The 25258-nt window shown below is 31.4% G+C and overlaps 4 protein-coding genes across 6 annotated transcripts; 1 reads left to right on the top strand and 3 right to left on the bottom strand.

The window, feature by feature from the left end:
• Window positions 1-94: 94 nt before the first annotated feature.
• On the bottom strand, window positions 95-1837 carry LOC149497861 (peroxidase 27-like). 2 transcript variants are annotated; one of them, XM_089719466.1, is made up of 5 exons: window positions 1774-1837; window positions 1568-1725; window positions 1137-1325; window positions 856-1021; window positions 95-668 (listed from the first exon to the last, which is right to left on the bottom strand). In XM_089719466.1, the coding sequence occupies exons 1-5, from the start codon at window positions 1835-1837 to the stop codon at window positions 262-264; spliced, it is 984 nt and encodes a 327-aa protein (XP_089575592.1). In that variant the 3' UTR covers window positions 95-261. The 2 variants fall into 2 exon arrangements, with proteins under 2 accessions (XP_089575592.1, XP_089575591.1); XM_089719465.1 differs by having other exon boundaries at window positions 1568-1837.
• A 3107-nt stretch (window positions 1838-4944) lies between these two features.
• LOC149497860 (APO protein 4, mitochondrial-like) lies at window positions 4945-7695 on the bottom strand. Of its 2 annotated transcripts, none has more exons than XM_089719467.1 (3): window positions 7558-7695; window positions 6734-6991; window positions 4945-6582 (listed from the first exon to the last, which is right to left on the bottom strand). In XM_089719467.1, exons 2-3 carry the CDS (start codon window positions 6967-6969, stop codon window positions 5889-5891), a joined length of 930 nt encoding a protein of 309 aa, XP_089575593.1. In that variant the 5' UTR covers window positions 6970-6991; window positions 7558-7695; the 3' UTR covers window positions 4945-5888. The 2 variants fall into 2 exon arrangements, with proteins under 2 accessions (XP_089575593.1, XP_089575594.1); XM_089719468.1 differs by having other exon boundaries at window positions 6734-7089; window positions 7558-7689.
• A 9802-nt stretch (window positions 7696-17497) lies between these two features.
• Window positions 17498-19581, top strand: LOC105631027 (L-type lectin-domain containing receptor kinase IX.1). The gene has a single exon (XM_012213022.4). The coding sequence runs from the start codon at window positions 17524-17526 to the stop codon at window positions 19525-19527; it is 2004 nt and encodes a 667-aa protein (XP_012068412.4). The 5' UTR covers window positions 17498-17523; the 3' UTR covers window positions 19528-19581.
• A 512-nt stretch (window positions 19582-20093) lies between these two features.
• Window positions 20094-24993, bottom strand: LOC119369686 (uncharacterized). The gene is made up of 16 exons (XM_089719299.1): window positions 24972-24993; window positions 24791-24849; window positions 24577-24698; window positions 24174-24224; window positions 23963-24085; window positions 23490-23609; window positions 23269-23404; window positions 22461-22631; window positions 22091-22237; window positions 21847-21953; window positions 21655-21736; window positions 21407-21548; window positions 21117-21276; window positions 20915-21031; window positions 20685-20811; window positions 20094-20605 (listed from the first exon to the last, which is right to left on the bottom strand). The coding sequence occupies exons 1-16, from the start codon at window positions 24991-24993 to the stop codon at window positions 20366-20368; spliced, it is 1926 nt and encodes a 641-aa protein (XP_089575425.1). The 3' UTR covers window positions 20094-20365.
• Between the last annotated feature and the right edge of the window lie 265 nt (window positions 24994-25258).

Raw genomic sequence — 25258 nt, 5'->3', positions numbered from 1 at the left:
CAGCCGCATTGATGAAATACTATAATATTTAATTTTTAAGAAATAAAAAAAAAAAATTGAACCAAATTTTTATTGATAAAAATTGTCTCTTCATACAGTAAATAACAAAAATATTATTCAATTCCAAAATCATGCTTTCACCACTCTAAAACACCAAAATTACACATTATATTTAGCAACAACTTGTTGCAAATGGGAAAATCAATAAAAATGAAAAATGAAAATCACCAAATTTAAAAATCTCCTTGAAAAAAGAACCCATTAATTAACAAGAGCACACTGTTTCCTGATTTCACCTTGGCTGCCAGTAAGAACTCCAATGCGCCCCAGTTTGACCATTGAACTACCAAAATCTTGTTTAAAAGTGGTTCCATTTGGGGAAGATTGAAGCAAAACATAAGTTCTCGTTTGAATATCATTCAGAAGAGCCGCATCAGATTGGAAGATCCCTCTTCTTGTATTTACTACGTTGTAATAATCAATGTCGAATGTTCTGGAGCTTCCAGGATCCATTTCAACAACTGTGGTGCTGTCTCCAGGCTTACATTTCGTCTTTAACTCAGCTGCATATGTTGCGTTCAACGAAGGGTCAGTGTCGCCTCTGCCACTAAAATTGTACAATCGGTCTGAGATTACAGAGCAATGTCCAATTCCAATAGTGTGCGCTCCTGCACCAAAAATAACAATTTAAGTTTAAAATGTCGAGGATCTATTGGCCCGTCGACCGTGGTTAAGTTTCTACATACATTAAATTTTTCTTGGATCAAATTAATAAGATAAAAATTCTTATTGATGATAAAAAAATGCTTGATAATTTAGGTTTTTCTTTCTTTAGCAAACACAAAATTATAGTACCTGATAAAACCACTAGGTCCTCTACACTTAGCCCTTTTGCAGCAAAATTTTTCTTCAGTTGAGTTATATTGGCAAAAGGAGATGGTAACTGTGCTGAAGCCTCCGAAGCATTAGACACTCTTCCATCTCTACGTCCGGTAGGAACATCCCAAGATGGTCCTCCAATCTGACATATTAAAAAAAAAAAAAAAAAAGTTTATGTACATATCAATAGTTTATGAATTAGACATAAGCAAGTTCTGATGATTTTCTGAATAAGAAAAAGTTGATATTGATTATACCATTTGAACAGAATCTCGAGCTGCCAAAGCCAAAATATCAGCACAAGAAACAACACCAGTACAGTTGTTTTCTATTTCAGATTTTATAGCATCAATTACATTAAAACCTCTTAAAGTTTGGTTTGGGATCGCATCTTTCTCAGCTTGGTTTGTACTCGTAGAATTTAATAGCACAGAGCCATCACATCCCTGCAAAATAGAATTTATTGATACTAGTTGTGACAAAATAATATTTTGTGGTAACAAACTTTTTGTCATAATAAATTAGTTAAAATGACAAATTAACTTGCCGTAATAAATTGTTTTATTACAACAAAACAGGATTTTGTCACAAGACACTTATCGAGACAAGCTTATTGTGACGAAGTCAGTAACAAACTAAATTTATAACGACGATTAAGGACGTACGTTGCTGCATATTAAGGACTTACCCTAACGAAACAATCATGAAAATGCATCCTTAGTAAAGGAGCAGCAAGAGTTGGATCACTGGAAATAAACTTTTGAACGACATTGTGGACAATAAGCTCTGCATTAGGGCATGTCTGCTTATAGAAGCCTAGTTGTAATCCTTTGGAATTAGTTAGGTCTAAGCCTAACCCAATATTTAAGTTTAACAATTGAGAATTAGTTGAGCTTAAGAAAAGAAAGAAGAGAATTAGTAGAGGAAAGAGAAGTGAAAGAAGCTTTTGGATCGCCATTGTCTAAGCTGCTTGAAGAAGTGTTTTCTAGGCCTAAAGCATATTGGAGAAATTAAGAACGGTATTTATAGTTAAGCTAAATATATATTAGAGAACAATTTTTCAATTAGTTGACTCTTAAGGTCAAAATAATTAGAAAGTTGACTAATGGCCTCTCTTAGCAAAATACATGCATGCCACTCATAGCTCCAAACAAAATAATAATAGTAATAATCCAATTAAATACTTGAGTTCAAAAGACTTATAGCTTATTAAGTATTTTAAACTTCATTTCAGGTCATATTATAAATAGTTGGATTGGAAAGTCAATTAAGTTACATTTACTCTGATTTCAATTTAAATTTGATATTTGATCATTCAGTGTTACAATTTAACCAGAAAAATTATTCAAGATAGAAGATGAAGTGTAAGACTACCGTTTAGAGATGAAAAATTTTATATACATACACAAATAGTTATCTTTTATTAGATTTAAACTACTTAAATATAGGCCATTAGATCTAAATATATCTATTAACTTGCTACTTATAAAACTAGTAATTCCTTACTCATGTATTATTTAATTATATTTATCATTATAATAAAAACCTTGTTTTGTCAATCTAAAAATGTCAGAGAATTACAACAACAAAAATATCAAATATTTTTTCATAAATAATGAAAATAAAGATTTATTATATTTAAAAAAGTTAGTTAACTAATATTTACCTTCTAAAATAAAATAAAAAATATTTTCTTCTAAAATGAAATAAAAAAAATATTTTTCTTATAAAATCATTATGTAAATAATATTTTAAATTTGTTATGTTAATGCTAATCACAATATAATTCATGGTTCAATTCTTATACACTCTTACATTATTGGTTATAATGTACTCATAACTCAAATTTTTTTACTAAAATTATTTTATAAATTATACAATTCTATTTGTTTAGTTTGAATTTTATTTGTGATCTACAAAAAACGATTCAAAACTTAATTTTTTGAATTTATCTATTATAAGCTTGACTTTATATAAAAACAAGTTTATCATCTATTAGATTTCAAAACAATAATAAGATTAATTGAATACATAATAATAATTGCATTATTCCAATACAAAATTAAAATATAAAGGTTGATGATCGAATTTATAACACTCACCTTAATTTTTAATTAAAAATTTAATACTTGTGCTTTTTAAAATTTTATTGTAAAATTCATAAAAACCATAACTAATTGCTTTAAAAATATAACTTCAAAATGTATTTTCATATCAGAGTTAATTATAAATTATATAACCCATATCTATAAATTTTTTTAATATGTATTAAGATTGTTTATAGATTTTTATAAAACCAATTATCTTAAAATGTTATTTCTTGTGTTTAAAATAATTTCAAGTACCTTACCATTTATATTAAAATTCTATTTTAATTATCCACATTCACATGCAATCAATAGAAATATCTCATATTAATGTCATGTTATGCAAATATATATATATATATATATATATATATATATATATATATATATATATATATATATATATATATATATCTTAGAAATAGAAATATCTCAAATTAATTTAGTGTTATGCAAAAAAAAAAATGATCTTAGAAAGTTCACTGCGTTTTAGGGTGGAAAATGATTTTCTAAAAGTTAAGAAAAATTAGAAAAAGAAAAAAAAAAAAAAAAGAAAGTCTCGTGACCTGTCTAGCAAGTTAGCCTGTCTAAATGGCATGCAAAGAGAGTATTTATACATAATTTTTGAATTTTGTATTATAGTAAAAGCCCAAGTTGAAAAATATACCAATAACAATAGAACAAAATGATTTTCCCTAATAAATTCCATGTGGGAGGGATTTATTAGCTTGGGATTTTTTTTTGTCACTCCTCCGTTCTTTTTATATAGGTACAACTAATTTTTTATCAAGATTTGAAAAGTAGTTTAACTAACTTTTTTTTGTTATTTTTTTCTTAATTTACCCCTAATATATCATTTATTTCTCCTCTAATATCAATTTATGTCTTAAATTATATTTCAATCTTCAATGATGTTTTAAATGCTTTGTTGGAATAAATAGAATACAAACAGTTGCAAAAATAAAGTTCATGCTCTAACATACAGGGAGCAATTCATTTTTTATCCTTTATTTGGGAAAGTTATGTGAAAATGTGAAAATTTGTGTTCATTTAACCTTCCAACTATCTTTGATTATTAAAAACATACTTTAAATATTGCACAATTTTTTAAATTTTCGGCCAAGTTCGTAAAAATTCCTTTCAATATAGCCAACTTGAAAATTATATGGTCTTTTTTTATTCAAACTTCATTTTAATCGGTGCTCATATAGCTTATATGGTTACATTTTTTTTTTTACAATGGAAATTGATGTAAAAAATCTATTCACCAAAATTTATTCACATTAAGTGTTCATCTATACTTCTGTCTGCCATTATCTTAAGAATCTCTCAAATTAAGAAATTATATTGTGAAGATAATTTAATTTTGAATGATTATATTAATTTCTTAGTTGAATTTAAATTCTATGAAATAAATTAAGAAATTATATTATACATTATATAAGGTATATTAAATATGGCAAAAATACAATATATTTAAGGATTTTAATTTTATTGATTGAATAAATAAAGATAATTTAATTTTGATTGGTTATATTAATTTTCTATTTAAATCTAAATTTTATTGGATAAAATAAAAATTATATTATTTACTAAATAAAGTATATATTAAATATTTTAAGAGTATAATATTTTTAAGAATTTTAATTTTATTGGTTGAATAATAAAGATAATTTAATTTGATTAATTATATTATTTTTTTATTTAAATTTAAATTCTATTAAATAAAATAAAAAATTATATTATATACTAAATAAGGTATATATTAAACATGAAAAGAATACGAGAATTCAATTTGATAAAATAAGAAATTATATAATATATTAAATATATATTAGATATTAAACAAAGTATATTAAATATGGTATGTTAAATAACAAATTTTACATGTAATTTTTTTAATAAATTTATTAGCTCACTAGTTAATAGCCTAAAGAAAATGAAGGAATTCACCTCAACAACAAAGGCATGCAGGCAGTGAATTAAAATACCATGAAGTATGAAAACAAGTTTACCTAGTACCAATAAACAAGAGGAATGATTGTTACCAAATTCACAAACAAGTATGTCATCCACATTTCTGTGCTCAAATTCAAATTTGTTCCAATGGACACTCATTATTTGATAAGAACAACTTACAATGGGGAAAAGGATTGAACAATGACAGGCTGGGGGAACAAACATGGCAGGATAAGACAAAAGCAATATGAACTTTCCCCCACAAATAAAAAGTCTAATGGCTTAAGACTGTAAGATGTTAATGGTAGCGTGAAATGAGTTTTCCTTTTCAGTAATCGTCCTTGTAAGCATAGGATTTAACAATAGGCACTGAGAATCCGCATCACGACACAGGCAAGTAAAACTTGTACAAATTTGAACTTCAAGAGAGGCAAGATAAGATTGCAACTAAACAGTGATTTAATAGACAGAATCAAACAAGATAAGGAAGCTTGAGGCAATCTTTCGGATTCAATACAGCAAAGACCCATATTTTTTCTATAATAATTTACAGATTGAAAGAGTAGAAACAAATATTGAAAGAGTAGATGAAGTTTACCTCGAGATTGATATGAATGGTAGAGAAAGTGGAGAATGGTGGAGGTAAAAGCGAGATCAATAGCTGTAACTTGGATTTACAGAAGTGAATTAGTGAAGGTAGGGCAATGGGGTATTTTTGTAATTTCTAGAAACAGTGAAAGTTTCCTTCACAGATGTTTTTTTCTCTCTGATTTTGAGAGACTGGAGTTTGGTGTGCCCGGGAGGATTTTACAGCAAATTTTCTTTCCTCAGCAATTTTCCTTGAAGCTTCCAAATAATGGAAAATCCCCTTCCCCAGTTATTTTACATGGCTATTTTCCTTCCTCCAAAACTTTCTACCCATCCAAACAGAGTGTTAAGGCTCGAAGCAATGGACATACAAAATCAAACATGCTTTGTTAAACCCTGAACTTTCATCATGCAGTGATATTTTGTAGGTGCAATAGCACCAGCCTTTGTGCACAGATCCACGACAGCTGGTGCATGTCCATAAAAGTTCCGCCATTCATCCAAAAGAACTGGAGGATCTTGTGGCCGTCTCCGCCACACAATCTTAGGAGGCACCAAATCATCTACCCCTGCCTTCTTCCAGAAGTGTGTTCCACGCCAACTCTCATACTTAAATATCCCACAAAGGCGAGCCTTGTGTCCGGATGGCCCAACATGAACTTCTGAACAATGTTTGCAAACTTTTGAAGGATAAACAAACAACAACTTCTGCACACCTGATCTAAGTGTCTCCCATGCTCTCAAAGTTTTATTGGCTACAAACACAAGATCCGAAGGTGACAAAGACTGAGCTTCATCAAAATCACCGATGACAATTTCTGAAGATACCTCAGTACCTGCTTGCCGGCATAGCTCAACAACTGCAGGAACACGATCAAAATCAAATCTTTGGTCATGTTTGATAATCTTTTGGAACATATTATCCAGGCGAAATGTCTCTACTGGGACAAGTATATCATTTAGACCACCAGTAATCCATTCATGAACCTGATTTTTAGGGCCACGCCTGTAACCCCAGCAAGTCTTAATTAAATGGCCTTTCTCACCAATGTATACTTCTGGACAGAACCTGCAAAGACATTTTTCAGATGGACATAAGAAATGCTGATTAATCAAAGTGAAAATATCATATTTTTCATTCTTGTTACGTATTTTTCATAGTTTATGCCAATTCTTGTTAAATTCAAAGGATAATCAAACATCAAATAATCAAAACTTACTTGCAGGCAACCACTGGAATCACCCGGGTGAGAATAGATATCCCTTGAATAAGAAGCATTCTGACTCCAAGGACTTCTTGCGCAAGGGGAAGCATTTCTTGAATAGGATACACCTTTGCTCTATTTTCTACTCTCTTCAATATCATAGGCCTTAGCTTTTTCCAGTCAACTTTAGAGCTATAAAATCTGAATTGCATGATGTAGCTATTACGATCTGTGGCAAGATTTCGCCACATTTTTCACTCAACACATCTAAACCTGATTTAACAAGATTTGCCCATTAAAAAACGGTAAGGCAATAGATCAAACAGTTGGTGGGCAAGAGCATAACTGAAGTTGGCAATGGTCTTTTGTACCTATGAAAAAAAGCAAGAATTTGGCGTGTGTATATAGTTACAACTGAGAAGTTTGATTAATCAGCTTCGGTAAGTAACCTAGAAGCTGCTAACATTATGTATATGACATAGATGGACTCAGTATGTCCAGGAACAAAAGGCTTGATTTTCAACTGGAAGTCCATTGAAATAAATAATTTATCTCATAATTTGTGCCAACCAAATTTATAAAGAGTAAATGATTGTTTTGAATTCTGAAGCTAAAAAAAAAAGTCCTCTGATTTCGTTGAAATTATTATCTCTTTATCACGCACTGGAAAATGTCACTACTCATAGTCACAGTTGTATGCTAAGAATAACAAACCCTGCGAAATTCCCCAAAATCCCTACCACCATTTCACTTGCTCTATCATAGCAACACCTATTTACACCCACAAAACCAAACCACACTCACACTCACTTATAGTGAAGAAAAAAAAAACAAATTACCTGGCGATTGCGACTTGCGACCCACAGAGCTTGCTGCGGAGATAGTCGCTTGTTGAGGAGATGGCTGCTGGTGGTGGGGTTGCGGTCGCCAAAAGAAAATTTTGATCTGGAATTAGAAGTCCTTGCTTTAGATTCATTGTTTGTCCAAAACTCCTCATTTTTTTTTTTTTTTTTAAATAAGGGAAAATTATTATTTAGTCCCTCAAGTTTTACATAATTATCTAAATAATCCCCGATATTTAATGTAATATATAACTAATCCCTTATATTTAACTCCGTCTAATTAAAAGGTCCTTCCATCCGAAAAGTTGGTGTTTTGCCGTTAAAATCAGTTAAAAACAAAGACAGACATTTTATAATGACACAGTATGCCCTTACTGAACTGTGTATGAAAATAAAGGAGATTTGACCATATTTCATTCTTACAAAACGCAGAGAAAGGAAAAAAGGGGAAACATAAAAGCGCCTCTTCATTTCATTTGCAGATAACAAGAGACAGCCTACATGTCTTCTTCAAGCGCAGCCGATGGAGCATGGGAAGGAAGGTATGTGAATATGTATTGTAAGTGTGGGAAAAAAGCAAGCATTAGGATTTCAGAGACACAAAAAAATAAAAATCGACTGTATTATTACTGTATTGAAAATGCATGCGGGTCTTTTCTTGGATGGTGTAAAGCTATAGATTCATCAGATCGATCTCAAGTAAGCGATTTGGAAGTGAGGCAAAGAAGTGTAGCTATTGACTTGTTTGAATTGAAGGAAGAGATGTTGTACATGAAGAGGGAGATGATGAAAATGTACAGTGAGATTGTGATGATTGGAGGAAAAAGGGAGTGCTTGGAGTCGGAGATTGGCAGCTTGAAGAAGTTGATTTTCATATGCTTGATGGCTATCATAATGCTTTTCACCTTACTTGTAATGTTGCTATACAAGGGTAACAGAGGATTGTGATTTTTTTTTTTTTTTTATTTAGGGTAGTTTGGTTAGTTTTTGTAGTTTATATAGTTTTTGTAGTTGGATGTGTTAATGTGGTGGGTTAGTTGTTGAATGTTAGTAACTCAGCTGGACACAACCAATTTTAAGATGATTTGAATGTAATTGACTTTCTGCAATAAAATGTGTACTTATTAACTCCAAAGTCGTTTGGTGTTAAGTATAGTAATTGCAAAGCAAAAATATTTATTCAAACTTGGCTCCCATGCAGAAGAGTGGTTACAAATAGTTCCATTGTCATTAGTCAAATGTTTCCAATTCACAAAAGACAAAAACAACATATTTACATAATGTACATCACAAAAACCCTACTCAAATCAAACTTGGTCCACACTTGCGTGTTTGCTGTCAAGAAAAAGACAAACATAATGACAATGGAAAAAAAAAGTTACACATTTGTTCCTGTGCTTGCTAGAAAATCAAAAGATTCATTATTCTCCCTAATTGTGCAATCTGTTCTCAGCAGCAGAACCTGTTCCCACAAAATGCACATAGCAGGATATCCATACTGCAACATGTGAAGCCCAAAATACCATCTGCAACACCTCAACAATCCAAAAGAACATCCGCATCATATGAGTCCACAAAAAACCATCTTCAACATTTGAACAAAAAAACCAAATCTGCAACATATTAACACAGAACAAAAAATATATATTCAAACCAGATGCACCTCTCCCTCTCAAACTAGAAGCACCTCTCTCTTTTGCTGCAGCAACACCTCTCCCTCTGGAACAAATAACACCTCTTCCCATAGCAGCAGCAGCACCTCTTTCCACAATAGCAGTAGATCCAGATGAATTTTTTCCTCCTCTTTGCACAAGTTGTTTATTCCTCTAATAAAACAAATGGTACGTAAATTAAAAACAACATACTATAAAACAACATAATAAGTATTCAGATTGCAAAAGTGAATCTGACTTGAGATATAGCTAGTGGGGCTTGCTCGCATGTTCTTTTGTTATGGCCTAGTTGCTTGCATGTCACACACCTAACTGTGCAAGATCTTTTAGCTATGCTTGGATGAGCTTCTTCCTCTTGAAGTATTCTCCTTTCTTTTGGTCTGCCAGGCTTCCTTTTAACATTTGGAGGCTTTAGGATTGGAAATTCAGTTTATGGTGGGATGTTGTAATTTGGAATTGGATGAATGACTCCTTTGTAGGCCTTTATATACTTCTCTACTGTGAAATACTCGTGACAAAAGTCTTCAAGATTGAGTCTCATGTATCCAAGTGCAATGCAAGCATGTTTACATGGAAAACCTGAAATGTCCTAATAATTGCAGGTGCATGTCCTTTTCCCAATGTCAACAGCAAAAGCCACAGGCCCCTCTCTCACCTCAAACTCATTATTGTTACTTGGTAGTATCTTGCATTGTCTAGATTCTTTTATCAATCTGTTCAATGCACTCTTGCATTTTGGAGTTACTCTCCCTTCCCAAGCAGTAGCCATTGCAAACCTTTTATGAAGCCTAACCATACATTTCTGCCTAATAGAGTCTATTAGCTCAATAATTGGTTTGTTCCTCAAGTTTCCAAGCCAGCTGTTGAGACTCTCTGTCATGTTATTTGTCACATCAATGCTTTTAGCTGCTGGATGAAAGGCATGTCTACTCCAATGTGAAAGAGGAATATCCAGTAACCATTTTGCAGCCCTTCCCTCATTCTTAGCCTTAACATTCTTCATATGCTGCTTAAATGCATAACTATGGCTAGACTTAGATGCCATCAAAAATTCCTTCCTCAACATCACTCCTGGAAAGTGCTTCTTGAAGTTCATTAACAAATGTTGACAACAATATCTGTGGATTGAACCTTCAAACTGTGTCCTCACAGCCTCAAGCAATCCCTATGTTCAAAAAGAATTCAACATCATTAGCTAAATAGTTGAAAGTGAATTATGAAATACTTTGGAGGAAGTTACCTTTTTTCTGCCTGAAATGAATGTCCATGGCTTTGAATCACATCTCGGTCCAATGCATTGTCTAAGACAGTCAAGAAAGAAGGTCCATGTTGCAGTGCATTCATTTTGAACAATTGCAAAAGCTAGTGGGAACACTCCCTTATTCCCATCTAGTGTAATAACACTCAGTAAACATCCTCCAAAAGGGCCCTTCAGGAAGCATCCATCTAATCCAATGAGAGGCCTACATCCCTCCAAAAATCCCACTTTCATTGCTTCAAAACATATGAAAATGGAGCTAAAGACAAGTGGCTCATCCAAATTGTTCCTTGAAATTGATTCAAATTTTATAAAAGTTCCAGGGTTTGACATTTGAAGTTGTGCAATGTATTCATGCAACTTATTGTAGCTCTCAACTTGTGAACCTGCAACTTGCTCTCTAGCAGCTGTCCTTGCCTTATGAAGCTGCCAATATTCAGTTTCAATGCCCCATTTTCCCTTCAACTCAGCTTGCATTAAAGCATAGCTCATTCTTGGATCAACAGCCAATTGAGATTCCAGTTTCTTCTTCACCCACTTTATTGTTGCATTTGGATTCTTGTTGTTTAATGGCCTCGTGCATGTATGCTCAGGTTGTAGGGTTTTTACTATAAAACTGACTAAGTCTGGAGCCACATTAGCATGGAACCTAAATGTGGAGCCCTCCCCCTTACATTTTGCTATCACTCTTCTACTATCATTCTTGATCATCCTTATTATGAACCCTCCCCTAACAGCATAATCCCTTAAAGCTTCCCTACAACTATCAACATTTAAGAATGCATGCCCAACTCTGAATTCAATATCACCTTCAACTGGTGTTTCAAATATATTGTCATATATTTTCTTCCAAGGATTGCGTGTTTCTTTTTAGGTCTTCTCCTTCTTGGTGCATCAACCTCCATGTCACTACTTGCAGCTGACTGTTCCTTGTCAGTATCAACATCGCTGAGACCAGCATCAACATCATCATTGAAGTCAACTTCCTCTTCTAGATCTGTTTCCATTCCCTCAGGTGTTTCAGATTCACTACTCTCATCTTCAGTATCAGAAAAGATATAGTCATCATCTGTGGACTGGCTATCAACAACAGTTTCTATTTCTCCCCCCTCCCCCTCCAATGGTTGTTGTTGTTGTACCCTATCTCTAAAGCTGTAAGAGGCTCCAACTGCAATTGCTCATTTCCCCTTCCTATTGTCCTTATTCACATTTGCCTCATGAACATTTGCCCTGCCTCTACATCGCCCTCTCCCCCTCCCTTTGCCCCTGCCTAACTCGTTTACATAGCCTGAATACTCAGTGTCATCAGCCAGCACAATATCCCACATCTGTGATCCTATCAACATTTCTGCCCCCTTCCCCCCTACCACTACCTGCACCCTCTGTATTTCCAATCCCAGCACCTACATTTTCTTGCTCAAAAATAATCACATCTCCAACATCCCCACTTATCTCAGTTTGTGACCCAATATTACTTTCTGCCTCCCCAACACCATTGCTTGGAACTTTCCTATTAGGCTGCAAATTTTCATTATGAAAAACCATATTATCTGCCACCTGACTGTGGAACACATTTGGCATAACAACACTCGGTTCACCTTGCTTCCTAACCAAATTCAGTTCAATATAATCAGTGTCCTTGAATCTTTCAAACATTAAAGTCATGTCTGCATCGTTCTCTATTCTATAATTTTCAGAACATGTAATATCCACATTCCCATCTTTTATCTTGTGAACTTTGCATACGTTTTGTAAGAGAACAATGTAACTCATTTTGTCAGGTTGTGCATCATATAAATACACTGTATCCCCTTCATATATGACCCCAATAGTGTAACTTTCAGGCAAAGCCATCAAGTTCAAGCTTTCCTACATTGTAATTTAACACGTGTTACAAAAAAGGAATTACTGTCTGCAAAAACCCTAAATACATTATCATTACACACAAAAGAACTCATAACGATGCTTAAGCATTTCAATTTACCAAAAATCATCATCATAAACGTCCTCAATAATATTGATTTTCAATTTTTTTTCAAGCAAAAACTGAAGTGGGTCTCAGTTACTAGTATTTACCTCAAAACGAAGCTTCAAGATTGTGATTCCACGCAAACGAAGCACTACATGCTATGACCACTGATTTCGTTTCGTCAACAAACATCATTTTCTTCAAAAATTCTTCAACACTTGCACTGGAGATGAAGACGTTTTTCGTGTGAGAGAGTTGGGAGAATAGCAGTTTGACTTTTCGTTTCCCTCGCTTGGAAGGTCATATTAGTCCACGTCAGCGAGGGAGGGGTGTTTTAGTATTTTACTCTTCAATTAACGGTAAAAAATTAACTTTTCGGACGGAAGGACCTTTTAATTAGATGGAGTTAAATGTCGGGGACTAGTTATATATTACATCAAACATCGGGGATTACTTAGATAATTATATAAAACCTGAGGGACTAAATAATAATTTTCCCTTTAAATAATCATTCGTTTTATTTTTTATTTTTCGCTTTCTTCGTTAAATATGTGACAAAAGATAAAAAATATTTTTTCATCTTTTTACAAGATATTTAATGGAAAAACTCCACAAATGAAAGTTAAATAGTCGAAGGAACCAAATATAAAAAATGAAATAGTGTATTTAAAAAAACACGAGGATGTATTGATTAATTTTAACATAACATTAAAATATAATATGATTTTTCTTTTGAAACTCACCAACTCCGTGTAATTAAAAGTGGATTCAATGAATTAAGACTACGTGGTTTTGATGGCAAAAAGCTATTAACAATACTATATATATATATAATTAATTGTAGACCATTCAACTCCATATACTTCCAGCGATTTTGAATAATATTAAGAATAAATATTAATTATTGTGAAGACTATAATTATAATATCGTAAATCAATTGATATGTAAGGATTCTCATCATAATTTAATTAGTTAATAAAAATATTAAATTTATTTTTACATAATTAAAATTTTTAATTACACCAAGTTAATAAGAATGTTAATAATTCTGCATTCATAGTGAACAATTAATGTCCATCAGATTTTATTGTTTAAAACTTAGCCATTTGATGCTAGAATATAGGAGATATCAACTATCTACTGTATAGGTAAAAAATTCCTACTTAGTTTAAAAACAAAAATAGTTGCTTAATGTACTATTAAATATTTATTTATTAATCCAAAATCAATTTCATCAACTTTATTTTTTGAAAGCCTACTTTAATTTGTATAGAAAAAAAATTCAAATCACATATATTATGCTATATAAATTTTTATAAATGTATATCATTAAACATTTTTGTTTATTCTCCTAACGAATATATTATTATTAATTGTTTAATTTTCATTAGTTTAAATATTTATATTAAAATATTTCATTATTAGCTATTAACTTTTGTAAAAGCAATCGTGTCACTTTATTAATTTAATATTTTAATTTACACATCATTTACTTTATCTCATTTTAATTATTTTTTCTAAATTCTCCTTTACTTGATTTATAATATTGTAATATATATTTAAGAACTACCGGATTTGATTTAATTCTTTTCTTATTACAAAAACGAGGCTAAAATTATTAAAATAAATAAAAATTAATTTATGAAAAATATTTCTTATAGTTTAAAAAAATATTTATCTAAGTAAAATTGAAAAAATATATAATTAAAACAATGACATATTTTTTTAATAGTAATTTAAAAAGACATTTTTTCTACTAAAAGAAGAAAAAAAGAAATTTGCAAAGAATAAAAAATACTTATATAACTAGTTATATATACCTGTTATAGCAGATTAGGATGTCAAATGGCATAAAATTATAATTTCTCTATCTACACTGAATTTTTTAAATCTGTATTGTAGTAAAAACTTAATCAGAAATTAGTATTAAAAAGAAAAAGAAGATTATATGCATTGTTTTTCACAAGTAATGGCTGCCAATGCCATAGGCCAAGTCTGAGGGGTCGTGACAGTGGATTAATGGAAAATGGGTGGAATTACTGCATGAGCTCAAAGCTTATTACTTTAGACGTTCTGAGTCCGTTACAGTTGGGCCCATATTGGTTTTAATTTAAGGTTTAAATAAAATTAATAGAACTATTAAGGGTTTATTCGACAAAATTAGTTGTTTTAGTAACGTTTAACTGTCAATTATTACGGTTTATTTGCTAAAATTATCTGTTTTGGTAGCCGTTAGTTATTAGTAGCATTTAACTGTTAGTTGTTTGAGTAGTTTGTTCATAACACGAAAAAAGTTAAACGTTATATAAATTAAGATTTTTTTATTTATTTATAAAACACTTTCTTAATCTCTAAAAATTAGTTCAAACATTATGTTATCGAACACTTCAAAAAGTAGCGTTTAGTCAAAACGCTAAAAGCTGTTGCTGAATACAGCATTTGAGTAGCTTTTCATAAAACAGTAACTAAACATTACGTGGATTAACTTTTTATAAAACGTTATCTTAATCTCTAAAAGCTAGTTCTGTTATGCCATCAAACACCGTAAAAAATAGCATTTAGAGTTTTGATTGGTCAAAATATTAAAAATTACTTAAAAAACTATTGCCAAATACATCATAAAGCAACTCTTAGCATAATAATTATTATTAACAAACACATAATGTTCTTTTCAATTCAAGCTTGGAAAATAAGCTAATGATAGCCTGCTAAAAAAAAAAAAAATTAGAAAATCAAATTAAAGCATATCAATTAATAAATGTTATTAATTTAGTAGTTGATCTGGTCTGACTCAAAATATGGAGAAGGGGATCAAATTAGGACTTTTAAATTGAGACATCTGGAAGAAGTTTGCACCAGAAGAATATATGTATAAATAAGAAATTAATTTTCAATATGGTGAATGAGAGACTATGTATTATGCACAGAAATTTTCTAGCTAATATTTTCACATTTATTTTCTCATGTGAAATGTCATTTTTTTTTCTTGTAAAATTATATTTAAAATGTCTGTTTTTTTTTTTTTTTTTCATTTCAGTGTTTTAATATATATATATATATATATATATATATATATATATATATATATATATATATATATATATATATATATATATATATATATATATATATTTGTGATGAGAAAAAAAAAAGCAATTGTGAGTGCTTAATAATATATATTTTTTTAATATTAACTAGACAAGTATTTTTAGTTTATTGAACTAAAATTAAATATTAATCATACTGGATTGATTTTACTTAGAATGGAAAATCTTCCTTATCGTTATTTAATTTATCCATGATAATCAAACTCTTGATATTCCATAAATATTCTATGGTGTATTAACTTAACAATATTGTCATTACTGCTCACGACGGAAACCGGTATATAGTATTTCTTGTTTGTTTACTAGGAAAAGTAGCTCAACGCATCATTCTACTTAATTTGTCTATTCTCAATCAACTTCATATCTCTGTCTGAATCTCCCTTTCGGAATCCAGTTTTCATTTTCTCCCTTAACCTATTGTAGTCCAAATGTAAGAAGGAAAATCCATGTCAGCAATAAACAAAATAAACCAGACATCTTCTCAGCAAGTAAATTATAGTAAGTTGAGCAACCAGTTTGCCGTCCATATAATAAAATTTTCTTGCAGATAGCTAACAACACAAAGGAGTTGGTCGGCTCTGCATTAACTTGGATTTTATTTATTTATTTATTATTAAGTTCACTGGCTAAGAACCTGGTCAAAAAGTATACCGACATTGATTAATTTGATATTGCCGATGATCATGAATATGATAAAAGTAATACTCCTTGGCTACTAGTTTATTTATATGGTTTGAAAAATTACACATATTAAGGATTTAGTTAATAAAAATTATTTTATTTTTTTTATTCTTAACTCATTAATATATTAACAAAAGTTTTTTGTTCAATGAACAATCATAAAAGTTATTATGAGAAAAATAATTATTTAAATATATAAATTTAGAAACCTTGCAAATATTTTAAGACATTCCAAAAAGAAATAACAAGCGAACAAAATGGGCTGAAGAGAGTATAATTTTTTTCGCTAAATAAATAAATCTACCCATGTACTTATAATGACAAAATTTGTAGCCCCCTCAAAAAAAAAAAAAAAAAAAAAAAACAATTTGTAGCATGTTCAACTTTTATTTTGATTCATTAAACATTTCAATTTATAAAATTAAATTGATTAAACATTTGGTAGATTGTTGAATATGTATAAATTATTATTTTTAAAGTCGTAAAATCATATATCAAATCAATATTTTACATATAAAAATAAAAATGAAAAATAGCTGCTACTATTGTAGAGAGGTGTGCATAGTTACCAAGATCTTTAACCTTAATAACATGATAAGTCTATCACAAAATTTGGAGTGCATAAGATTTCTTTGTAAGGAGTAAATTTATATATTTGGCCAATTTTTTTTTTCTAATTTAGCGGTAAAAAAAGTGTTATTAGTCCTTAGTCCGTTTTTAACTTACTATATTAAGTTATTAAGTTTATTCATTTAATTGATTAATCACATATCAATCATATTGGAATTAAATAATTAAGGAAAGAGAAAATATTTTTTTGGTAGTATAATATTGACAAATGGATAGAGGTAATCTGAGTCAAAGGTAGCAGGCTTACTTGGGCTTGGCCAATTAATGATAAAAAATTAATACTAATCAATTAGCTAGCTATTTTATCGACTTTATATGCTGTCTGTAGATTTGATATTTATTCATTATGGAATTATTAACAAGTAGTACAAAAAAAGTTAATTTTAATTAATTAGTTGCAAGCTTAAACTCAATGAGACTAGGCTAATAAGTTAGTGTGTGTGTACATATATATATATATATATATAATTAAGAAAAGGTCAACAAAAAATCAATAAATATGACAGATAATGAAACATTAGCCAACAATTAGGACAAGCATATAGTTGAACTAACTCTTATAGAACTCTCCACCAAATATCCTCATTCATTGATCTCTCTATGCTTTTGAAATAAATTTCCACATCCTTCTCCAATCTAAAGTGATGATGATAATTTCCATTTTCTTCTTATTATTTTTTCCCTTTGCAAGCTCCGTGTTCTTCAACTTCACAAGTTTCAATCCAAACATGGCAGATATATCCTTCCAGGGCGATTCTTTTCCTTCTAATAATGTTCTTCAACTCACAAAGAATGCAATAGATGACAACCTCATGAGCAGCGTCGGGCGCGCTTCTTACAAGTATCCCGTAAGAATTTGGGATGCTAAAACAAGAAAGCTTACAGATTTCACTACCCATTTCTCTTTTATCATGAAAGCTGTTGATCCTAATCGGGTTGGTGATGGTATCTCTTTTTTCATGGCACCGTTTAATTCTGAGATTCCGAATAATTCCAGCGGTGGATTTCTTGCCTTATTTAGTCCTGACTCTGCTTTTGGCGCTTTAAAAAAGAATCAAATTGTTGCAGTTGAGTTTGATAGTTTTGAAAATACATGGGATCCAAGTGATGATCATGTTGGTATAATTGTTAATTCAATTGTATCTGTTACTAATGTTACTTGGAAAAGTAGCATTAAAAATGGATCCAAGGCTAATGCATGGGTAAGTTATAATTCCACTACTAGAAATTTGAGTGTTTTTCTATCTTATGCAGAAAATCCCAAGTTCAGTGGTAATTCTAGTCTTTCTTATATTGTTGATTTGAGGGATTTTTTGCCTGAATGGGTTAGAATAGGTTTCTCTGCTTCTACAGGCAGATGGGTTGAAACACATAATATTCTCTCTTGGGATTTTGATTCCAACCTGGAAATTAATAAAAAACCCAAAGAAAAAAAAGGATTGATTGTTGGTTTGGCTGGGGGTTTGGGACTATTAGGCTGTGGGTTATGTTTGTTAGGTTTTTTCTGTTGGAAAAAATGGTATCGAAATAGAAATGAAGATGAAGGTGAAGATGTTATGGATGATGAATTTGAAAAAGGAACTGGGCCAAAAAGGTTCACATACCGCGAACTCAGTCGTGCAACCAATAGTTTTTCCGAGGGAGGAAAGCTAGGAGAAGGAGGATTCGGAGGTGTATACAGAGGATTATTGACTGAATCTAATACACCCGTCGCGGTTAAAAAGGTCTCGAAAGGGTCAAGGCAGGGTAAAAAAGAATACATATCAGAAGTAAAGATAATTAGTCGATTGAGACATAGAAATTTAGTTCAACTAATTGGTTGGTGCCATGAAAAAAGGGAGTTCCTTCTTGTATATGAGTTCATGCCTAACGGAAGCCTCGATTCACATCTTTTCGGAAGATCAACAACAATTTTAACTTGGAGTATAAGATATAAAATTGCTTTAGGATTAGCTTCAGCTCTACTATATCTTCATGAAGAATGGGAACAATGTGTAGTGCATAGAGATATAAAATCAAGCAATTTAATGTTGGATTCAAATTTTAATGCTAAACTTGGTGATTTTGGTCTGGCAAGACTCGTAGACCATGAGTTAGGTTCACAAACAACAGTTTTGGCTGGCACAATGGGATATTTAGCTCCAGAATGCGTCACAACAGGCAAAGCAAGTAAAGAATCAGATGTGTACAGCTTCGGAGTCGTGGCTCTCGAAATCACCTGTGGAAGAAGACCAGTAGATGCAAAGCAAGAAGCTAATAAGGTAAGGTTAGTTGAATGGGTATGGGACTTATATGGAAAAGGGCAAATTATTGAAGCTATGGATAAAAGATTAAGAGAAGAATTTGATGAAAGGCAATTAGAATGTTTAATGATCGTTGGATTATGGTGTTGCCATCCTGATTTTAATCTCAGGCCATCAATTAGGCAAGTGATTAATATTCTTAATTTTGAAGCTCCATTGCCAAATCTTCCGTCGAAGTTGCCTGTGCCAATGTACTATGCACCTCCCATGAATATCTGTAGGTTTTCTTATACAACTTCTGCCTTCACAAATAATGGGAGTAGCAATTCTACAAATTCTTCAGTTGGGTCAAGAAAATCTCTTTTGAAACAGGAGAATACTAATAATGTTTTAAGGTCTGATTAAATTTTTTTTTTTTTACCTCATGAAATTATGTTTTCCTTTCTAACCAGCTACTGGTGTTCATTGTATATTATTGTTATAAGCATTTAGTCAAAAATTTATTTCAGAATTTATTTTCCCTTTTCCTTTTTGTATATTAGAATTTGAGTTTAGTGTTTGATGTCATATGAAATTATGAAAGTTTGATCGACAAAGGAACAAGAACAGAGATGTAGATAAACCCGCTGGATTGAACAATCTCTCCTTTTGTTTAAATTAAAAAAAAAAAAAAGTAAACAAAAATTCAAAGTAAGGATTAAATAGAGGGGAATTTCATATGCATTAACATTTTTAGTATTTATTAGAGAACTAATGAGGTAGAATATCATTAGAGATTACAACATTAGAGGGTACGCTTCCCCTGTATATAACGTATATAAGGGAAGCTAAGCACTCATTTCGTATGAAATTATGAAAGTTTGATCGTCAAATGAACAAGAACAGAGATGTGGATAAACCTACTGGATTGAACAATCTCTCCTTTTGTTTAAATTAAAAAAATGTAAATAAACAAAAATTCAAAGCAAGGATTGAATAGAGGGAAATTTCATATGCATTAACATTTTTAGTATATATTAGAGAACTAATGAGCTAGGATATCATTAGACATTACAACATTAGAGGGTAAGCTTCTCCTGTATATAACGTACTCCAAAAATGAAACTTCTTGCTCTCCACATCTTTTATAAAACCTGAAAAAGGCCAATTAAGCCGTACCTGATCGACTTATTGACATTAATTTTGGATTTTGTCATGCTTAAAAGTATATAAAAATAACTTTAAAAAATTTGGAGCTGACGAATCAGGTACTTGTTGGCCCTTCCAAACGAATGTAATCATACATCACACCAGAAAAGGCTGCGGCAACTCTTGTCTGAGTCAAATAAATTGTATTTTTTCCATCGACAAGTACATCATTCGGCACATCAATGGTATAAAACCAGTAGATCCCATGAATTCCATGCCTCGCTATTGCATTGTCTTTGCCTACTAGCCCTGTTGTGAAAAGAGGTCGCTTGGCAGCTGCGTCGTTGAACCTCACCTTAATTATGAGCAGAGTTTAAGTTAACTTCCCATTTAGTAAAACTTTGCGAGTAATAATAAGAGAGGATTTATAGCACCTGTATCTCAGCTTCAGATGCTGATGCTAAGGCTAATTGCATTGTGTAATTTCCAGTTCGAATCACAGTTTGGAGCTCGAAAGTTATTTGCCATGTGGTTGGGCTGTACACATCTTTCCCAGTATTTCTGCAATGCAAACAACGAGTTTTCGTTCATGGATATTACATTTATCTTCGGGATTGTAATCTCTTTAATATGAAAAGTTTCAATCAATGATGAGATAAAATACCTTGGAACATGAATAAAAAACCAATCTTTGCTGCAGTTACTAGTGCCGACATTGTATACGAGATCTTCTTTAGGATACAAGTCGGTGTATCGTTGCCATAATCCATATTGCCTAAACCTAGATATTAAAAAGAAGTTTATATGTTAAGGAATATTGTTTACGTGCAAGGATTTGGAACTGATAATTGTTGATGAGAGCTAACTTTTCGGTTGGCTGGTCGATGAATAATTTGTTTGTAAGTGTTGGCTCTGGGTCCGGCACAAAGAACTCAGCAGCTGATCGGTCAGCATACCCTATTTCCCATATGGTTGGCCCCTTTCTAGGAGATTCATAGTTGAGGACACCTAATTTAGTATTGCTTCCTGCATTTAGAAATTAATTACCAATTAATTTTTGAAATTAAATTTACCAACTAAAGCAAAAAAATAAAAAATAAAAAATAAAAAATAAAAAATAAAGAAGAAGAAGAAGAAGAAGGAAAGGACAGCGTACCTGGTGTAATGGCGATGTCCTCACCGTACTTGTAGCCTCCAACAAATCCAGGAACCCATGCATACAAATTATAAGTTCCAACTCGGATATTTTCAATTGTGAAAGACCCCTCCTTATCAGCTTGAGTCCAGAATTGATAACCCTAAAATAAAATAAGAAAAGATAAAATATTAGTAATTGGAAGTAAGTTTTTTTCCAATTTTTGCTTCATAGATAATTAAAAGAGATAAAGGTTATGGAGGGTTAACCTTGGTCTCAAATTGCCATGAATTTACATCTCCTGGAGCTGCCAAGCCCACATGAGCACCACTTGCCAATTTGGAATCCCCTCTAATTAACAGTAAAAAAGTTCGAATATGAAAGTGTATTAATTGTTGCAATATTCAGAAATTGTTAGTATTAATCAAAGAATAATAATAAAGAAAAAGCTTATGACATACTCATTTTGTATTGTTATTTGTCCTGAGACAGTTCCTCGTTTATCAGAATAAGGAAAATCTTCTGATTGAGTAAAATTGTATGGCCAACTTTCAACTTCCACTGACATCTAATTATTGGCAGGAATGGTGCATATTTAAGGAAAAAAAAATTAAAAATAAAAAGTTATTAGAGATGGTTACATTCTGCTGGGAATAAATATTTTCATTTAGTTCAAAAAATAAACACCATGTGTTAATAATCTACCTGTCTTTTAGCATCATCCCAAAGTGCTTTCTGATCAGCAGTTGGGTTGGAATTAAGATAAATAAAAACAGGCCCAAAAACCATTTTCCACGGCTCTTCATAATTTGTATTTGCATACTTTCCCAGATAATGACAACTAGTAAACATCTGCATATGCATAAAAATGATATTTAAAATATTAGTTATAACGTAATGGTATGTTTAGCGAACATATAAACATGATTTTAGGTTTCATTATTCTCAATAACATCAAAATTGTATTTTACGAATTAATGGTGAAATTTGTAAAATAACGTTATTCTAATTTGTGCTTTTACTTCAAAATAAATTCTTTTTTTTGTCAGTCAATAAGCTTATGGTATAAACTTACGGATAAAATAAATGGACCAGCATGAGCTGTCAGTTCCTGTCTAAATGGTCCGCCTGTACAGTACTCATCAGTGGGTCGGATAACCCAAAATCCCATCGCCGGATCTTGTGATATCCACCCATACACTTTGCTATCTTTGCGATCCATGGAATACTGATACTTGTCATCCACCTAATACATTCCATTATATCATAACATTAAGTTTCAACCCATAATACATGAATCCATATATATTTAATTAAAAAGTAAAAGTTAATTAAAGAGCAAGGTTAAACTATATGTCTATTTACAACATATAGTTTCGTTATGTAGTTAAAAACAGCAAAATTCAAAATTAAGCATGAACATAGTTTCAGAATCACCGGATTTGATTTCAGAATCGTTGATTTCATTTCCGTTCTAATTTAAAATCCAATTCGATAAGAATTTTCCAGTTTTATAAAGCTATTTTTTGAATTATAACTAGAAATAAATGATAATAACAATAATAATAAATAGTATTGTTAAATTTCTAAACCAATTTACCAAAGTCTTCAAATTTATCTTAAAAAGTATAATAAAATAAAAAAGCAAATTGGGATTTTTTAAAAAAAAATATTCTTTTCACGGTTGCAAATCCAAACTGCCGATTTAAAATCAAATTCGCCGATTCTCGTTTAAAAAAATGAAAAATCGAAATCGAACTGTAAATACACAGTTTCTATTACGGTTTGAAATTAAAAACCGTTTACCACAATTTGGTACTGATTTCGGCTAATTCAAATTCATTTTAAGATCGAACCATGATCGTGCTGTCCAAAACCTATACCTCTCCTTGCAATTTAGGATCGGCTGTTTTGGTCAAGAGAACAGCTTCAGGATACGCTAGAGGTTGACTGCTTTCACGATCTTGAAATGTAGGCATGATCCTTTGTATGTTGTCTGATATCGCCATATAGTTGAACCTAATCATTGAAAATTATAGACCTTATATATGTGCCATAAAGCACTTCGACAGTGAAAATAAGTTAGAACAAAAACTTCAGTTACTTTTCATTTTCCAGTTTGAAAACAACCCTAATTTGATCCATGCTGACGGCAGGCCACCCTTCCAAACGTTCCATTATAATATATGTGTAAAATCCGGAGCTCCCACGCCGCAATATATACCTACAAAAAATCAATTAGACTAGGACTGGAATCGATCTTCTAAACTAGTCCTAGGATTATTGATTTTGGTTTCAATCAGAACCATGAGACCCAATTTAGTCTCCTATAATTTTTTTTTTCACAATTGTTACTTTCGTCAACAGTTCCTGTTAAAACAACGGAAAATAGAATCTGGAATGGAACTCAGGCTCTTAATTTTGGTTTGATTCAAAATTAAAACTTTCGGACCGATTTTTATCCAATTATCCCCATTAGATGTTCAATTTAGTTCTAATTCTAGCTAAACCCATGCTAACCCTGCTACCAATATATCTTTTTTTCATGGGAAAAAAATTATCACGAGAAAATCATACCTTTTGTCGACGTTTAGAGGGACTGCCCTAGCATCTTTAGTGGAAGTATCCCATTTTTTGTTGAACGATACTTCCACTTGGTCTTCATTTTGCGTTATAACACTAAAATTTGCTGCTTCTAGCCTGCAAATTATTCATGTACGATTCAAGTTTAGAAGCAACATGTATATAAGTCCTCATTATATAGTTGCTTGTTCAAGAGGCAATTTACTTGTCAAAAATGTCCTCAGCCCCTGGTTTGTACCAAACAATGTCCCAGTAACTGCGTTGCGAATAAATTTTTGTTAGGACATAATTAGTGTAAGATAAAATAAAGGAATTGAATCTTGTAAAATGAAACTAATCTAATAAATAGAAAGTTCATTTTATTAATATTGTCAGATACTATTAGGATGTTTTTTCTTTGATATTAACGAGACATAAATTTTCATCCCGCTAAATTAGTACTAAATATTGATCGCGTCCGACCGTCCACTAATGGATGAAGCATTTTTAGGCAGTATCTGCTCTATCCATAAAATTCGAACTCTCACCTTATTAAGATATATTAAAAAAAAAAAAAGTTTAAAAATGCTTTGACCAAATGAGAAGGATAAATGCTTATATATGCATACCCACGATCATCTACATCATTTTTAGGTTCCAGTATGTTCTCAACTCCATTATATTTTACTGCAAGGACAAAACCACCTGGCTTGGATAAAGTGACTTGAACAATTCCATTGTCGATCACAACCTAAAAAGAGATATCCAATTTTTATTTGTAGCCTGGTATGAAAAATAATAGGTTTTTAAGGAAAGAAAAGAAAATTAATAATTCATAGTTACAGATTCAGGCTCTTCACGCAAGTACAACTCCAGAGGACGAGTCGGCGGCCAAAATATTCCTACAAACAAAGGAAACGTTAACTCTTAAGAAAAATCTAATTAAGATATGTAAAATAATTTTTTAATTAAAATAAGTAAATTCCTACCTCTGAGAAAAATTGAGTGGAGAACAAAAACTCACTTGCATTACATTTAGTAACCATATGCAAGCAAATATTTCCACGTGCATGCAAATAGAACGAGATTTCTTCATATTCATGTGTTAACCCCTTTGTAAAAAAGTGCGGAAAATGTCAAAAGGAAGAAAAATCCGCACTCAATTCAATATTTTCTCTCCTCTCCTTTCCAAACAAAGTCTATAAATTTCGAAGAGAACTACAACAAAATGAGATGATCTTTGCATTATTTATAAGCAATAAATAACCAATTTATGGTAATGAGCAACGCAAATTGAGAAAATTACGGCAG

This window comes from Jatropha curcas, chromosome 3, assembly GCF_041381405.1.
Source record: "Jatropha curcas cultivar XTBG-Jc1 chromosome 3, XTBG_Jcur_1.0, whole genome shotgun sequence".
Lineage (NCBI taxonomy): Eukaryota > Viridiplantae > Streptophyta > Magnoliopsida > Malpighiales > Euphorbiaceae > Jatropha > Jatropha curcas.
Note: the sequence above shows the minus strand (reverse complement) of the source record. Positions and strands in the feature narration are given on the sequence as shown.

Excerpts from the sequence above, each read along its gene's own strand:
- LOC149497861 (XM_089719465.1), bottom strand. The coding sequence starts at position 1,837 with ATGGCGATCCAAAAGCTTCTTTCACTTCTCTTTCCTCTACTAATTCTC. Across the intron at positions 1,326-1,567 it reads TTCATGATTGTTTCGTTAGG|GGATGTGATGGCTCTGTGCT; the intron begins GTAAGTCCTTAA and ends TCTATTTTGCAG. Across the intron at positions 1,022-1,136 it reads CTCGAGATTCTGTTCAAATG|ATTGGAGGACCATCTTGGGA; the intron begins GTATAATCAATA and ends TTAATATGTCAG.
- LOC149497860 (XM_089719467.1), bottom strand. The coding sequence starts at position 6,969 with ATGTGGCGAAATCTTGCCACAGATCGTAATAGCTACATCATGCAATTC. Across the intron at positions 6,583-6,733 it reads ATTCCAGTGGTTGCCTGCAA|GTTCTGTCCAGAAGTATACA; the intron begins GTAAGTTTTGAT and ends ATGTCTTTGCAG.
- LOC105631027 (XM_012213022.4), top strand. The coding sequence starts at position 17,524 with ATGATGATAATTTCCATTTTCTTCTTATTATTTTTTCCCTTTGCAAGC.
- LOC119369686 (XM_089719299.1), bottom strand. The coding sequence starts at position 24,993 with ATGGTTACTAAATGTAATGCAA. Across the intron at positions 23,610-23,962 it reads CCTCTAAACGTCGACAAAAG|GTATATATTGCGGCGTGGGA; the intron begins GTATGATTTTCT and ends GATTTTTTGTAG. Across the intron at positions 21,954-22,090 it reads GGGATGATGCTAAAAGACAG|ATGTCAGTGGAAGTTGAAAG; the intron begins GTAGATTATTAA and ends GCCAATAATTAG.